We start from the raw sequence: 15,808 nt of genomic DNA on the forward strand, positions 1-15,808 counted from the left end.
AGAAATTTGTCTTCTGGCTGTACTAGGCAGGAGTTCTGCTGAAACCAGCACCTGAAGTAACAGAATGATAGCCCTGTGCACATGGCTCCATGTTTGGACTTTACATGACCCACATTGTTGAGTAACAGTAGTGCACTAACAAGTGCAATGCTAGCATAGGTTTGCAGTGATATGGACTTTGCGGGCTGTGTGTGTGTGAATACATCATGCATCTGTCTCATTAGCCTCAAGATAGGCAGGGACAAGCATGTTAGCATTTGCCCGGTTGTGATAGCCGAGTGGTTTATGGCAGAGATTCCGGGACATGTTGCTTACATACCTCTTTATTATAATTGCCATTCTGCAAGATCCACTTTAACTGTATAAAAGGTGTAGTCTGTTGCAGAAGACAGAGTTAAGATCAGCAATTCTGGAGCAGAACTTCATTAAAGAATATATTAAATTGTGATGATAGGTATAGTGAAAGACAAGACATTTGGTAATGTACCTCTGCATTGTATTGAATTCCAGTGTTGGCTGACAGTGAAAGGGACAAAGGAAGCAGTAAGTGATGGTGAGTAGTATAACATGAGCTTGACAGTAACTGTTTAGCTGTGGGACTGACCATGACAGGTAAATGGTTCTGTTGGTGTGGCAGATGTCAACAAGACATGACAGTTAAAATACCCTGTTGGTCGGGTGCAACACTCTGATTGTGTGTGCAGTGTGCAATACATGCTGCAGGAGACATGGTCCACTGTACATAGGTCATGGCATGGCTGTGCTCATAAAGGGAGGGAGAAGCATATGATGTGCAAAGCCTTATGTGAAATGCAGCAGGAAGATGAGCAGTAGTAGCATGTCCATTGCTGCTGTCAGTATAGGACAGGGCAGTGGAGATCACAGCAGTTAGGTAAGTGATCACCAAATGGAGGTAGGTGGGCAGTGCTGCGACATGGGAGTCAGCTAAGGACAGTTTAGACACACAATGAACGTGTATTCATGTTGTCACTGGCCTAGTAGAGCGGCACTGGGTGGAAAACTTCACCATCTAGGACAGTGAAGTGTTATTAAATGCCTTGGGTACACATGGCATGTGCATCCTGGATAAAGATAAATCTGATCAGCCTTTCTGGGACCAGGCATTGCAGAGTGGTAGAGAATATCAGTGCTGCCTGTGGCTAGAACAGGGCACTACTATGTGTGTTGCAAGATCTGTTCTGTGATGGTACATGCCAAGACTAAGGCCCAAGGCATTGCTAGGGATAGGACCACCACAGAAATGGCTCCTAGGGGAGGAAGCATTCCTGGTAACTGTGTGTAAGTGATGCACATTGCTCTGGAGTTTGCATCACATGTTATAGCAACCATCTCACTTGGTTGTTGCTGATGGTACTCGTCAGGCACCACCCCCTGGGATCCCTTACAAGGTTATATGCTCCACTTCTTGCAGTTCCATACAGTCCTTAACCTGTTTGACAGAATGCTGCACTTAACGCAGCATCAAGATTCTCATGCACATAGCTGAAGTAGTATTCTGTTTCCAGTGCAGAATTCATCAGGCTCTAAAACTGCTGGGTACTGAAACCACAAGTTTGTCCTGGTTTGTCTTTTTGATCTTTTATTTAAAGAGATAGCAGCTAGTGGGAATTGCAGTGGCTAGGCTTCAAATGTTCTGCCTGCTCAACTGCTTACTAATAAACTGTGAACCTGTGTAGTTAGTACTGCACCATATTATAGTCCAGACTTTGCAGTATCATTTCCTTATTAATACTTGGCCGTTTTTATTTTACAGTCTCTCTATACCACTGAAGTCCTGGCATCCCAGTGGGAGGGTCTCAAAAGAGGCTAGTAGGGGGAAGGTAGAGTACTGGAAGTATGGCCAGTCTTTGGACTTTCATATGTAGAAATCCCAGTAATAGTGACTGCAGAAGTGAATATTAGAATGACTGTCGTGGACCTTCGTAGTCTGTGACTGGGAAGAATCTAAGCAGGAAGAACTGCAGGAGTTGCAGCTGCTGGAGCATAGCAAAAAGGAAAAAGGTCAAAACATCAAGATCTGAAGTGTTTGCATATAAGTAGATGCTCGACTCCAGTAGTAAAATTGAACTCTCCACTTTCTATGGTTTTGTGTTTTCTGAGAGCTTACAAGATGCGAAAAGAATGGAGACTGTTACAAATGCAGGGCTCCACTCAAGATTATTTATTACCAAGAAAAGATTGGCCTTTGAGGCCTATTCTACACCTTTTTAAGGCAAAACAAGATCCTGTTAGTGCTAAAGTTCAAACTCCTTACATTTCCATAACATTTACTTTTGATCATACTAGCCTGTTCATCTTAGATGTAAAGGATGCCGACCTCCAAATTCCCATTGCAAAGATGCACAGAAGGTATTCAGGGTTTGAAGATAGGAAACTCTGTTCCAGTTTACACCTCATTGTTCTTTGACTTGTCTTCTGCACCCAGGGTTTTCACAGAGTGCCTCGCCTCTTCTGGTAGACTTGTGCATGACCAAGTGCATGTATATTTGCCCTTACCTGAAAGATTGTGTGAGTTCAGGTGGACTTGGTCGAATGGATTCAGAAGGCCTTGCAGTCTACCATGATATGGTACTGGAGGCTAGGTTCCTCTTTCGACCCTTCCAAGTCTCGTATGACACCTGCAAACAAAAAAATGCTGTTCCTCACGGCATTATTGGACACACAGCAGCAAAAAGCCTCCCTCCTGCTCTCTCTCTTGAATAATACACACACTTTTTTCTCTTGATAGCCTTGGGAGGGGACACAAACATGGCAAGAAAATTCCTTAGGATTCTGGGTATATGGCCCCTTGCATACTGATGAGGGACATCTAGTGAAGGAAGTTTCAGTGGTACCTGCTTACACTTCCAGTTTCTAGAGACTCCCATTTCCATTTTGCTCTTGTATTTTTCTTATTATTATTGCTAATTAAAACCTGTCATGAAAGAATCCAGAAAATCACAATGTCAGAGAACCTTTCAGATTGGCTCTGGGAGCCTGGACCTTCACCACAGACTCCCCATTCACTGCATGGGAAGTCCACTCGGAAGATCAGGGAATCTATGGAATGCAGGACAGGGACATAAGATAGAAGAAATGAAAAGGAAATGGGGGTAGTTGCTGCAACTCTGAAAGCATTCAGAGAAATTTGGACATTAGATTCCTGCATATCCTTCCAGACAATACCATGGTGTGTGTGTGTGTGTGTGTGTGTGTGTGTGTGTGTGTGTGTAGAGGGGGTCCTTTCTTAAATGTTATACATGCAGATTTGGAAAATAAACTGAGAGTTGGGCGTTATCCTCAGGGCAGCTTACATATAGTCTCAGGAGAATGTCTTAACAGACTGAGCATGTCATGATCATATCTTCATGAATAAATATTGAACAGGAATGCCTTTCTGAATTTTTGGCCCATTTGTAGTTTCTGCCTGAAGTGGACCTTTCTCTGCCTTCAGAAAACCGGCAACCCGTGAATTTATGCAGCGGGACAGCAGCTCCAGGCACTTAGAAGTAAACACTTTCATTGTACCTTGGGAAGGTCTGTTTTTGTACACTTTTCCTGTAATAACCTTGAATGCTCAGGGTATTGCAAAAGAATGAGGAAGAGAGTCCAGAAGAGATAATGATAGCCCCTTCTTGGCCCAGGCAATGCTGGTTCTCCTCCTCACTAAATCTAGAAAGTCACAGCCTATACCTTTGCTTCAGTGAGTGGACCTTATCTTAGAAAAACAGTTGTTGTTGCACTCCTTCCTGAACACTATAAGGCTGGCAGATGATCTATCTCTCAACCCTTCCATTTGTAAGTTTTCAGAGGGCATGTTAAATATTATGAGGGATGCAGTCATACCTATCTAAGTAGAAGAGATTCTCTCTGGTGGCTTGCTCTAGAGACCATGATTGCGATTTGGCTCAGATGTCTTCTGATGCTGAGTTGTTTGTAGGACTTCTACAAGTCAGGGTTTATCTTATGCCATTTTGAAGGTACATGTTTCAGCTGTATCAGCTTTCTGCATCTGGACCCTTCCTCCTCATACTGTTACCACCTACTCAAGTCCTAGACGGGATACGTCACCTTAGATCACCCAAAGGATACATTACTTCACGATGAGGCCTAATGTATGTACTGGAAAAACTCACCCTGGCACCCTTTGAAGCACTTGCTGCTTCTTCCCTGAAATACCTTTCCTGGAAAATTGGTTTTGGTGGCTTTTTTCTTCTGCTGGAAGATTCAGAATTACTAGTGTTGACCCTGTTTTCATGCCTATAATGGTTACAGAGCTGTGTTTTAATCAGGTTGTGTACCTCCCTGTATTCTCAGAACTCCAAAACAAAGGGGAAATAACCTTTATGCTCTTTGGATCGATGTAGATAAGTGAGATTTTGTTTGTTCAGGACTAAGTAAATCAAAAAGGCAGGTTAGTTGTTCCTGTTCCTCTTCTTTGCAGTAACTATTGAGGGGAAGATTGTTATTAAACAAACCTTATCAAAATGGCTTGCTTCCCTTTTTCTCCTGACATGGAAAGCCTATTTTTTTTTCTCCTGACATGGAAAGCCTATTTTTTTTTTTCTCCTGACAAGGCCGCGGTGGTGCAGCGGTTAGCGTTGTCTCCTCACAGCAAGAGGTTCTCCCATTCGATTCTCTGCTGGTGTGCATTCTGTGTGGAGTCTGCATGTCCTCCCCGCAGTCGAGTGATGCTAAAGACATGCAGGTAGGTGCGAGAGTGAATGGGCGTGCCTTCTTTGAAGGTTGGGCATCGGGCTGGCAACTCGGCACCGTAAAAATCCACTGCCACTCATGAGCGAAGCGGAGTTCCGCTGTGGCGATCCCTAACCGGGAAAAGCTGAAAGACTTTATTTTGTATGGAAAGCCTGTGGCAGGTCATGTCAGTACCCATTCCACCACAGCCAAGGCAGCCACGACAGCATTTCATAGTTGAGGTTTAGTGCCCATCCCTTTTTAAAGAAGCAGTGTTGTCCATCTTCTCACCTCATCTTTTCCAAACATTACAGAATAGGTTTTACATCAAAAGCCAGGGCAGACTTTGTCACAGACATCCTTCGGACTTGAATGTATCCCAGAAGTAATGACTGCAGCAGTGAATATTACAGTGAAGATAGTACATTTGGGTTAGGAGCTTCCCATAATTGTGGATGCTCACTGATGTAGTTCCTGTTACCCCCACCATCTTTTCTTGTTTCCTGCCTGGGCATCTTGAGGGGGTGGGTTGGGTACCTTAGTGACTATCCCTCACCTTCCTTCATTTTTTTCCCCTACCGGGCATCTTCATCTGATCTTGCATAGTATCTAGAGAAGTGTATTGGTGCCATATGTTGGTCATTCATCCCTGAACATGTATTCCATAAGTACAGTAGTTCCCTGATGCCTAATGAGCTCTTTTTCTAGTTGGGGCAAAAGGGATCTGAAAATTACATCAGCTGGAGCCCCTTTTATAACGCCAATGTGTTGAGGTTCAAGTGGAAGGGAGCCAGCCAAGGCCAGTAGACATAAAGTTAGAGCTCTGCAAGTCTTGCCAGCCATTGACTTTTTGAAGGCTGGAATCCAAGAAATAACTGTAATAGGGAATGTTCTCAAACATTTACATTTACTGAAAGTAACTGTACGCCACAGTATAAGTAGATGTACAAGAGAATATTTTCTGAGGGTCATGAATACCCTTCTGCCAGCCTCTCTGTCTAGATGGTCCCTCTATCCAGTGGTTGCTTTTGAAATTCTATTTTCATGAGCAAGTATCTGTTTAGTGTGTCAGTAGTTCAGCAGGTAGCACACTTGCCTTTGGTGCTGGAAGACCAGTTGGCTGTGAATGCTATTGACCTTATAGGTGATTGGATTGCTGATACTGCTTTGCAGCATTGGGGGAAGAGGGATGCAGTCTTGAGTGTGTCATCCTTTAGACTGGAAGTTAAACTGAGGTCCTGTCTGCTTGATGTGGTGGTAGTTCAGGTGGATGTAAAGGATCCCGTAGCATCAATTGAAAAGAGGGGGGGGGAATTTCCCAATGACCTGACAAAATTTCCCCAATTGTAGAAATACCACCTTGGATCTCCCCTGAAGAGAGTCCTTTAGCCTAGTGGGATAGTCAGTAAAGGATGAATTTATCTTTACAACCATGTAGGCACTACCTCTTTGGTTTTCTCGATTTGTAGTAAACGTACTTTTTCAGTGCTTGGTAGTACCTGGCTGTCTTAAGAGCATTCTGTAATGTCCCAGTACATGCTGCTTTAGGACATTTATGTCTCTGAGTACAGGAATTCAGAGAAAATAATGAAATTGAAGTGGAAAAAGTGATCGTTCTAACTAGATCCAACAAGAAAAATGCTCTTGTTTATAAAGTACACAGAAGTGTTGTATTTTACTGTAATTTACACTTTGAGCTCTTAATCAGTGTGTCGGATACAGTCTTCCTGTCAGTAAATGGAGCAACATCGGCTTATCTGTGCAGTAGATCTGCTACTTGCCTTATTATGAAGCCTCCCTTTTTGATGACATAAGAGTGGGATGAAAACAAGATCCTCCTCAATGCAGCTTTTAATGCATTGTTTTGTCAGGGTGGTGTTTCACTTGTGTAATAGGTAATTCTGTTTTCACATTTTTTTCCTGAGTGTTAGTCTTCTTGACAGTTTTATCTCCTGTCACTTTTGCTAAAAGCCTTGATGTTTTGGCGACTTTCAGCATCCTCTATCAGGCTGCCTGTTTTTGGGAGTTCAGGATGAGATACATTCTCCACAAGTGCAGTAGTGATTAAAAATGGCAACGTAGGATCACTAAAAGTTTTGCACACGTTGTCTTAGTGCAGAACATCTGAGTAAAACTTTAAGATCAGTGATGGGCAGAAAATGGCCTTTTTTGCACTTTATTGGCAGGTCAGTCCTTAGGTGAAATGAATCAATATTGGCATGAAGGGAGCTCCTATTCTTCATCTTTGTAAGACAAGTGAGGTTAATAACATCCATAAATGTTTTATGTGAAGCTGACATTGTGTAACTTTTGTCTGTCTCCCATACTTTATAATTAAACAGTCTTTGCAGTGAGTAGTTCTTAAGTGATTCTGTGTACCAGAATTGTTGACAGATTTTCCAGTTCAGATGTAATCATAATTAAATACCTCATTGTAGAGATAATCTTGAATGTGGAGAAATCAGTTTCTTCCTTTTTGTAAGTCTGCTGTTTGCTTAGAGAATTAGTAATACAGATCATCTTTGTGCTCATTTTTTTTTCATTTTTTTTCTAGTACTTTGTCTGGCCTTGTCGAGTTCGATGGTCATTACCTAGAGAGTGATCCTTGCCTTGTTTGTAACAATCCAGAAGTGGCATTTTCTGTAAGTAATAGGCTCCCAGTGATTAAATATGGTGGGCTGTTGTGACATTCTGGTACTCAAATTATTCAAGCACTTGCCTTTTCAAACTGCACGATCATCTTTAGTAGATTATGTTTTTCTTTAATTCAGTCCACATGTTTTTCTTTAGTTCAGTCCACACACCCGTGGATGCCTGTGGTTTGTTTTACTCTTAAATATGAATCTCTATCTGATTTTGCAGCCACCTGCAGTAGGTAAATACTGTCCTGCAAGATATTTTTTGTCCCTGTTTTCTAAGTGTTTTCTTTATGCTGGCATGTGTATACATTGCTCTGTGCTGAGAAGTTCTTCGCCACTCACACAGATGTTCTTCATTCCACATTGCTTTCACTATGGTAACGTTCACCTGTTCATTACCTAAGACGTTGAATAAGTGTGTTCTTGGCACTGACCAGATTGCCTCTCTCGGCTGCACTGGGAACATGATATCAAGACTGCCATAATTAGCAATGCGTCTCAATGCTGACTGTTCAAGGTCACAGGACTGGGACATTGAGGTAAGCTTGACTTAACTCATGATGGTGCTGCTTGAACTTGCTTAGTGCAGTGGTGGTGAAGGAGAAAAGTAGTTAAGCTGAGTATAGCAGAAGGGAAGGTTTTAACAATTACTCGTATGTCCAGAGCAGACCCTTACAGAACAGTTTGTAAGTTATTTTTGAAATGCTTCTGTGGATGAGGTCTGTTGTAGTTGCCATATCATTGTTCTGAAAGGCTGTCTCTTCTTTTGGGCTGTTTGTGCCAGTGGATCTGATGATGATAATCTTCATTCCATTCATCACTGATGGGTTATTGGTTCCGTCCTTGGAACTGAGTCAGCCTTATACCAAGCTCGCACCAGCCAAAAACTCTTCAGCTAAGCTTTTACCCATCCTGTTACCTCAGATCTCATTTGCCGCATAGCCATAAAGCCACGTTCAAGCCATCTCTCAGCCAAGTCTTAGACATTTTTGATGTATAGTGCTTATTGAGAAGTCTTGATAGTTTATCCTTTTTATTTTACTCGTTTTAGCTATCGCTAGGTTTCTAGCCCTGTCTTCAAAATTTTTTCCTGTCAAACTACCTGTTGGTAATCTTTATACCAACCCTGGTACACTCCCTTCTCTCTAGCCACTGTGGTAATCTCCTAGTACCATTGTTGATATTTTCCTTTTGTTTTTTCTGTCTAACAGTGTGTAAATACTAATATTGTGCTTTGTTGTTCTTTGCTTGTTTTTCTTTGTACTGCTTTCATAGTATTGGATTTAACATGTCTGGAAAAAAAAACGGCACTTCAGGATTCAAACGATGCCCAAAGTGTGGGAGAAAAATGTCGAATAGTGACACTCATGATGACTGTGTATATTATTTGGGAGTGTCTCATCTTTCTGTCCAGCCGCCTTGCTCTGCTTGTCAGGGATTTAGTTCCCATACTTTGAATGAAAGAAAGAATAAATTGATTCTAACGGGCCTTCTTAAATCGCCCTTTTCAGAGTCTCTCTCTGCATCGGAGGGTTCACCCCTCCTAGGAAAGAGAAAAAGAGGCCACATTCAATTCCCTCCTCACCCTCTGGTTAGGAGAGATTACCTAAACCCAAACTAGTGAAACTTTCTGTACCGGGCCAAAAGCCAACTTCTACTGCACCAATTTTGGTACCATCTACTACTATTGCATCAGCGCCTCCTTCGCCACAGACGTCTATGGCACCGACTTTGACTAAAACTCAGATTTTGATCTCTGCTCTGATCTCGGCACCAAGCATTTGCACGGTTCCACTCCCTCGATCATCTCAAATTTGGAGATGGTGGTGCCATTAGACACTACCACGGACCCGATATTCTCCGTTTGTGGACCCTTTCTTGGGGCAGGTATATAGCCCCTTACTAGAGCGTCCAGAGTCCCTGTTGGGGATATCCATGAGATCCACCAGGAACCTCTCAGAACTAGACGTGGTGTGCCTTGTGGACCAGCTGCTGACAGCCAGGGGGATTCATTCAGATTCAAAAACCCAATCCCTTCTTGGACATGGAAATATTGCTTCACAGACTCCATCTTACTCTCCTTCAACCTCATTGCAGGTTTTGAAGCCCATGGCACCGACGCCGCTCTCGGCACCCACAGCCTCGGTGCCAGTAGTGGACCTCACTTTGGCCTCGGAGCTGACCTTTTGGCCTTCGGTTCCTTTGGAACTAGGTCTTCCACAGATGCAGGATTGGACTACAGGCTCCTCAGTACCAAGCTAGGTGCCAATCCTGTCTGTGGTACTGTCCACGGTGCTAGGAGCCCTGTCGGTACCGATGCAGCTTGAGGCTCCATTCCTGGGAGTGGGCTCAGTGGAGTGGGATGTGACCCCGGTTCCAAGGTTGTCCTCCTCTGTTTTGGGCTTCCACCCCACTTCGGGCGACCCTGCTTTCCAGGCAGTGGAGAGGGCCCTTGTCTCTGTAGGCAAGGCTACTGCATCAGAACCCCAAACATGTTCTCCCCCTGAGCTGCAGCTGTCACAGGCCACCGTCCTGGGACATCGAGCACTGGAGCCCCAGGAGACCCTAATGCAGGGTGCCCTTTTCTCCGGGTCCTCCTCAGAAGCTCCCACTGAGGAAGTTCCAAGGAAGAAATCATGTAAGAGGAAGTACGTAGACTCCCCTGACGAGTCCCTTACAGATGCGGATTAAGATGAGTGGGAGGGTTCCCCACAATCACCCCCTGAAGATGTCTCCTTCGGTGATATCCTTGACATCTTGAAACAGAGGGGTGATTGGAAGCCCAAAAATCCTTCCCCTGAGGAATCCGTTTTCCTGCAGGCTTTTCATGCTCAGATCATCTACCTCTTGGGTGACCCTGCCTGCAGACGAGCTTGTTCAGCTTGTGGTGCAGCGCACCTGGAGGAACCCTGACTCTTTTTTGAGCAGTCTCCCAGAGACAAGACAAGTTTTTGTTTCCCCCCTAAAGAAAATCCACATTGGTCAAAAGGTTTACCTGTAGCTGCGATGGTGGTGGCGGCGGCCACAAAGAAAAAGCTCGCTGAGGAGTGCCACACTGTTCTCCCACCTAACAGAGAGTCCTAAGCGATGGACAGACTAGGGAAGAGAGTGTATGCTTTATCGACCTTTGCTATTCAGTCCTTGAACTACCTGGCATATTTCACCAGACTCCAGAGAGACCTAATCTTTGAACTCTCTAGTACTCTATTAGGACAGGTGTCTGATGAGGTAAATGACAAGGTGCGCTCACAGCTAACAACCCTGGAGTCGGTATCAAATTCGTCCATGAGGTTAATTTCATATGCAACCGAAGGGGGCGGCAAGAGCTGTGGGTTCAGTTGTAGTTATGAGACGTCATGCCTGGATGCATCTGTGTGACATCTTGGATCCTTTTAAGTCTTCCTTAACACTCCAGTGGAAGCGTTTTCCCTGTTTGGCCCTAAAGTGAAAGACACGTTAGCCAGGTATGAGCAGGACGGCAAGACCCTGTCTGCTGTCTGTGTACATTTCTCCACTCCTCAGTGCTCCTTTTCCAGAAACCAGAGAAGTGGGAAATTGTGGCACAAAAAGTCTCAGGGTCCTTTTCGTGACACAAGTGGTGAGTTAACCCCAAGAGGCAGAGGGGGCAACTCTTCTGGAAGATGTCCCTACAGAGGCAGAGGGGGTCCGTGTAATCAAGGTTCCAGAGATTCCTTCTCTGGACAAATCCCATCAGCGCTTCTAAAGAGTAGCCCAATTGCTTTCCTCTGGAAGCAGTCGGGGGACATCTTTCTCTGCACCCCAATGCCTGGCTATTAAATAGCACAGATTCTTGGGTGCAGAAGATAATAACCAGAGGTTACCAAATTCTGTTCGATTCATACCCAAAGTCACCAAAACTAATTCCTGGCATTCCTCCCAGTCTAAGTGAAGAAGCAGCTCTACAGATAGAAAAACTGTATCTAAAGAGTCTTCGCGAAAGTCCCACCAGACCAGATCAGATCCGGATTCTACTCAAGATTCTTTTTGGTGCCAAAAAGACAGGGGACTGGAGACCAATTTTGGACCTCAGCTGTTTAAACAAGTTAGTCAACCAGACAAAATTCCAGATGGTCACGTTCAGTCCATCCTCCCTTTTTTGGAGGGAGGAGATTGGATGTGCTCGATAGACCTTCAGGATTCGTATTACCACATCAAAATGGACAAACGTTCCAGAAGGTTCCTTCGCTACCGGCTTGGAGCTAGTCATTACCAATTCTGCACTCTGCCCTTCGGACTCTCTACAGCCTCCAGAGTGTTCACCAAATGCATGGCAGCAGTGACAGCTCACTTGAGACTACAGGGATTCCGGGTGTTTCCATATTTAGACAATTGGCTCCTTACCGCCCCCACCAAGCACCTACTGGTAACAGCCTTGTACTACACCCTCTGCTTGTCAAATCTTCTGGTAATCTTTCTAAACTGGGAGAAATCCAATCCGACTCCAACCAGATCTTTGGAATGTATAGGGGTAATTTTCTGTACCCATTCTTGCTTAATCTGTCTCCCAGATCACAGGGTACGAAGACTAAGGATCCGGCTCCGAGTGATACTGTGCCAAAACATGGTTTCAGCTCGAGAGGTCCTGCAGCTGCTAGGGTCAATGGCAGCATCCGTAACAATATAACCCCTTGCAAGGCTTCACATGAGACTTCTACAATGGCTTTTGTTAACCCAATGGTATCCAAACAGTCACCCATTGTCCTTCCAGATTCAAATAACAAATCAATGTAAGCAAGAGCTATCTTGGTGGATGAAGTCAGAGACAGAGCTTTGGAGCCAACCCTTCCACCCCTCTCAGCCCAGCGCCAATGTAACCACAGATGCTTCCCTGATAGAGTGGGGGGGCATTTTCAGGGAATGACAGTCCAAGGCACATGGTCTGATTTTAGAGGCTGATCTGCATATAAACGTTCTAGAACTGAGGGCAGTGCTTTTGGCATTGCAAGCATTCCAGTCTGCCCTTCCTTTGGGAACAATTGCTATCCAATCGGACAACATGTCAGTAGTTTGGTATATCTACAAACAAGGTGGAACCAAGTCCTACTCCCTATGTTGAGAAGCCATGAGAGTTTGGCAATGGGCGATAGCTTCCAACTGCTTTCTGATAGCAACGCATATCATGGGGAATTCCAACATGATTGCAGACAAGTTGAGCAGATGCATTCTCCTGCCTCACAAGTGGTCCATCAACATAGCGTCAAAGAATTTTAGCCATTGAGGCCAGCCTTGTTGCGACCTATTCGCCTCCCCATCCAGCCACAAATGCAGCAACTAGTTCACCCTAATTCCCCTGCAGAGGGGGTCCTCGATGGACTGTCTAATCCACGTTGGCCCACGGGACTGCTATATGCTTATCCCCCCATCCCAGTGATTCCTCAGTTCGTGAAGAAAGTCCTTAGTTTGAAAAATAGTGATCCTCGTAACACCTTATTGGCCTCGACAGATATGGTTCCCCTTTCTTTGGCCGCATTTTCTTCGCTGATCGTGGATCCTGGATCCAACTCCAGATCTGATTTCTCACCCCCAAGGGTTGAGCCACCAGAACTTGACTAGTCTCAAGCTCACAGCTTGGCTTCTCCACTTCCGCTGATCGCCAGGCATTGTAATATTTTCTGTCCAATTCGTGACATTATCTTGTCTTTGCATAAAACATCCACCAGGAAACTTTATGCTGACAAATGGAAAAGATTTTCAATTTGGTCTAGACAGAGAAAACTAGATCCATATTCTGCACCGGTCTCTGCTGTACTCGAGTACTTATCAAGCAACTTTGAGGAGGGTGCCACAGCATCAACTATACAAGTTCATTTAGCTGCAGTTCCAAACTTTCGTAATGGTTTTGGAGACTCCTTAATTTCACATTGCCTAAGCAAAACCTTTTTGAAAGGAGTCTTATCACTCCAGACCTCCAATTAAATAGCCCATAGAACCATGGATTCTCACACTAGTCTTACAGTCTTCAACAAGGCCTCCCTAAGCCTGCAGCTACTTGTGACATCAAGTTACTATCTCGGAAATCTGTCTTTCTGGTGGTCTTTACATTGGCTAGATGCATTTTCAAGCTCCATGCTATATGTATAAAGCGTCCTTATTTGATTTTCCATAAGGACAGAGTATCACTACGGACCCAATCATACCTTCCTTCCCAAAGTAATCTCTTGAGTTCTCTATTAATCAGACTATTGACCTACCAGTCTTTCCTAAATTTTCGAACAAAGAGTACACTTCCAAGAAAAGATCCTAAACCACCTAGACTTAGTTGCATACTTGGGAGCCATACACTCCCATTGTCCTCCCATTGTTCTTTTGTAAATTGCCCAATCTTTTTTTAACATTCTGTGATTCTTATAGTTATTGTACAGTATTTTATATGCTCTACTAATTATCCCTTTTTAATCCGCGATCTAGTCTAGATTTTACTGTAAGCTCCACCAGAGCAGGTCCTTCACCTAAGATTGCCTGGTCTGTTTCTCTTTGCTTATACTCTATCGATATCTGGTAGAGAAGGCAGTCTGTAGCTTGCAGTTTAAATGTCGTCTTAGGCTCATCTCACTCTATGATCTTCCCTCTCTCGTTATTTGCTCCCTGTATTTCAAATTAAATATTTGAAAAAAATTAAATTCAGTGCAGGAAATTTTCTCTGATGCATAATGGTGACACATGTTTGTTCTCATTTGCTGAAAATGCTGTACAAAACCTTTGATCTGATGACGTCTTCTCATTCTTCCTCAACCTGTGTTTCTGATCTGATATCAGATGTGACTGGGCCACTTTCCAAAAGCTTAGGCTCCAAAACTCAACCTCCTCCTCAACTTAAAATGCCTCACTCCCTGTCATTGCCTCAGATCTTTTTTGCTGCTGTTAGGAGAGACATTGCAGTCCTTCGCCTCAACCTCTGTTTGAAAGCTTTAGGGTCTTTTTCTGTAAGGTACTTAATTTCTCTCTCTCTATCTCTCTCTAGCTCTTGACTTAACTGTTTCCTCTCTTTTTTACCTTAACAAAAAAAAAAAAAAAAAATGTAGTGGTTAGTATTTTTTTTTGCGTAAGATGGTATTGTTCTTGGTGGGAACTATGTTCCTTCTTTCCTTCCTCCTTTCCTATCTGTCTCTTCTTTTATGTCTGAGAAACCCTTGAGTTTCAAAAAGTACAGTTCCTGTAAGCAAAAGATTCCTTTATCTGATGCCCACAGGGAGTGTGTATATTGTTTTGGCCCTGCCCACCTTGACACCTCATGCTCTGGCAGTGGCCAACAGAAGAAATAAGCTGATTCTGAGGGACCTCCTTCCTCATTTGGCCCCGTTAGCAGGTTTTTCCTCCTCTCCTTTTGCAGGGGTTCAACCCCCTCCTAAGAAGCACCGTGACAATAGGGAGTGCAGGAAATGCTTCCCTGGGAAGTGTACTTCATCTTCCTTTGATGAGCCTCCAACCAAGGCTCTGAAGGTGTCTGATCCCAGGTCCTAGGATCCGAGTAAGTCCAGGCATTCCTCTCCTTGACCCTGAGCTCCTTTATTCTCTGATCTCCCTGCACCCGTCCACAGGTTTGCCGGACTTAGGTCCCCAAGGATCCTCCATCCAGAGCATCATTTCTCAGGTCGACCCATGGCCTTTCGGAATCAGAGGTGGGCAGATTGATGAGACATTTCCTTCAGACGCAGATCCAGATGGGGGTTTTACCATCCCTATTCCCTACAAAGACTGCTGGCAGACAGTCACCTTTTAAATCCCTAGCTCCTTCTCCAGTCCGACTGACTGCTTCTGAGCCTTTGGATCCAAATGCCCCAAGACCTGAGGCATCTGAGCCGATAGTGGATCTCACTTCGCCTCTAATGCCTACCCTGACTCACTGTGTTCCAACTACCTCCGAGCAGAGCAGCTCTCTGAGCTTAAGCCATGACATCTGCTCTGGGGGGGTGGGTTGACATCAACTCTGAAGTTTTTGGAAACATCACCTTCCTTTGGACCTCTGGAGTTTGTGGGCTGCAGCTCCCCTTTTGGAGCAGGGGGTTGGCCATGTTCAGGAATCATCCGTTCTGGTAGTTTCAGCTCTGATGGGGACGGTCTTTGGCATCTCTGGCCCATTCTCCTTTCGAGGTGGTGAAGAGGGTCCTCTCCATGCCGAGGAGCTCTTTGGCTCCCACCCTTTCACATTCACTTCTTTCTCCTGTGGAGACTGTGTCTGAGACCTTACCTCTGCCCCCCTTGGGACAGGTGGCCCAGCAAAGCCTTTGAGTGCTTCCACCCTTAGAACCCAGATGTCTTCCGACATCTCTCCAGAACACACCACTGAGGAGATTTCCCCGGAAGAGAATGTGTGAAAGGAGGCACCTGGATTCCCAAAAGGAATCTGTCACTGAAGACACTGATTTTGAGGAAGGGAAACCGTCCTTCAGATCTCCACCTGAGGATGTCATTTTTGGAGACATCTTGGAATTCCTGCCACAAAGAGGTGGATT

The 15,808-nt window shown here is 44.5% G+C and overlaps 1 protein-coding gene across 1 annotated transcript in view; it reads left to right on the forward strand.

Moving 5' to 3' along the window:
• UBR4 (ubiquitin protein ligase E3 component n-recognin 4) overlaps positions 1 to 15,808 on the forward strand; it is a 3,959,899-nt gene that overhangs the window by 2,951,308 nt on the left and 992,783 nt on the right. Inside the window, 1 exon segment of the mRNA XM_044087073.1 lies at positions 7,250 to 7,337. Coding sequence (XP_043943008.1) covers positions 7,250 to 7,337 — 88 coding nt within the window.

Source organism: Protopterus annectens, chromosome 1.part1, assembly GCF_019279795.1.
Source record: "Protopterus annectens isolate FY-2018-M chromosome 1.part1, PAN1.0, whole genome shotgun sequence".
Lineage (NCBI taxonomy): Eukaryota > Metazoa > Chordata > Ceratodontiformes > Protopteridae > Protopterus > Protopterus annectens.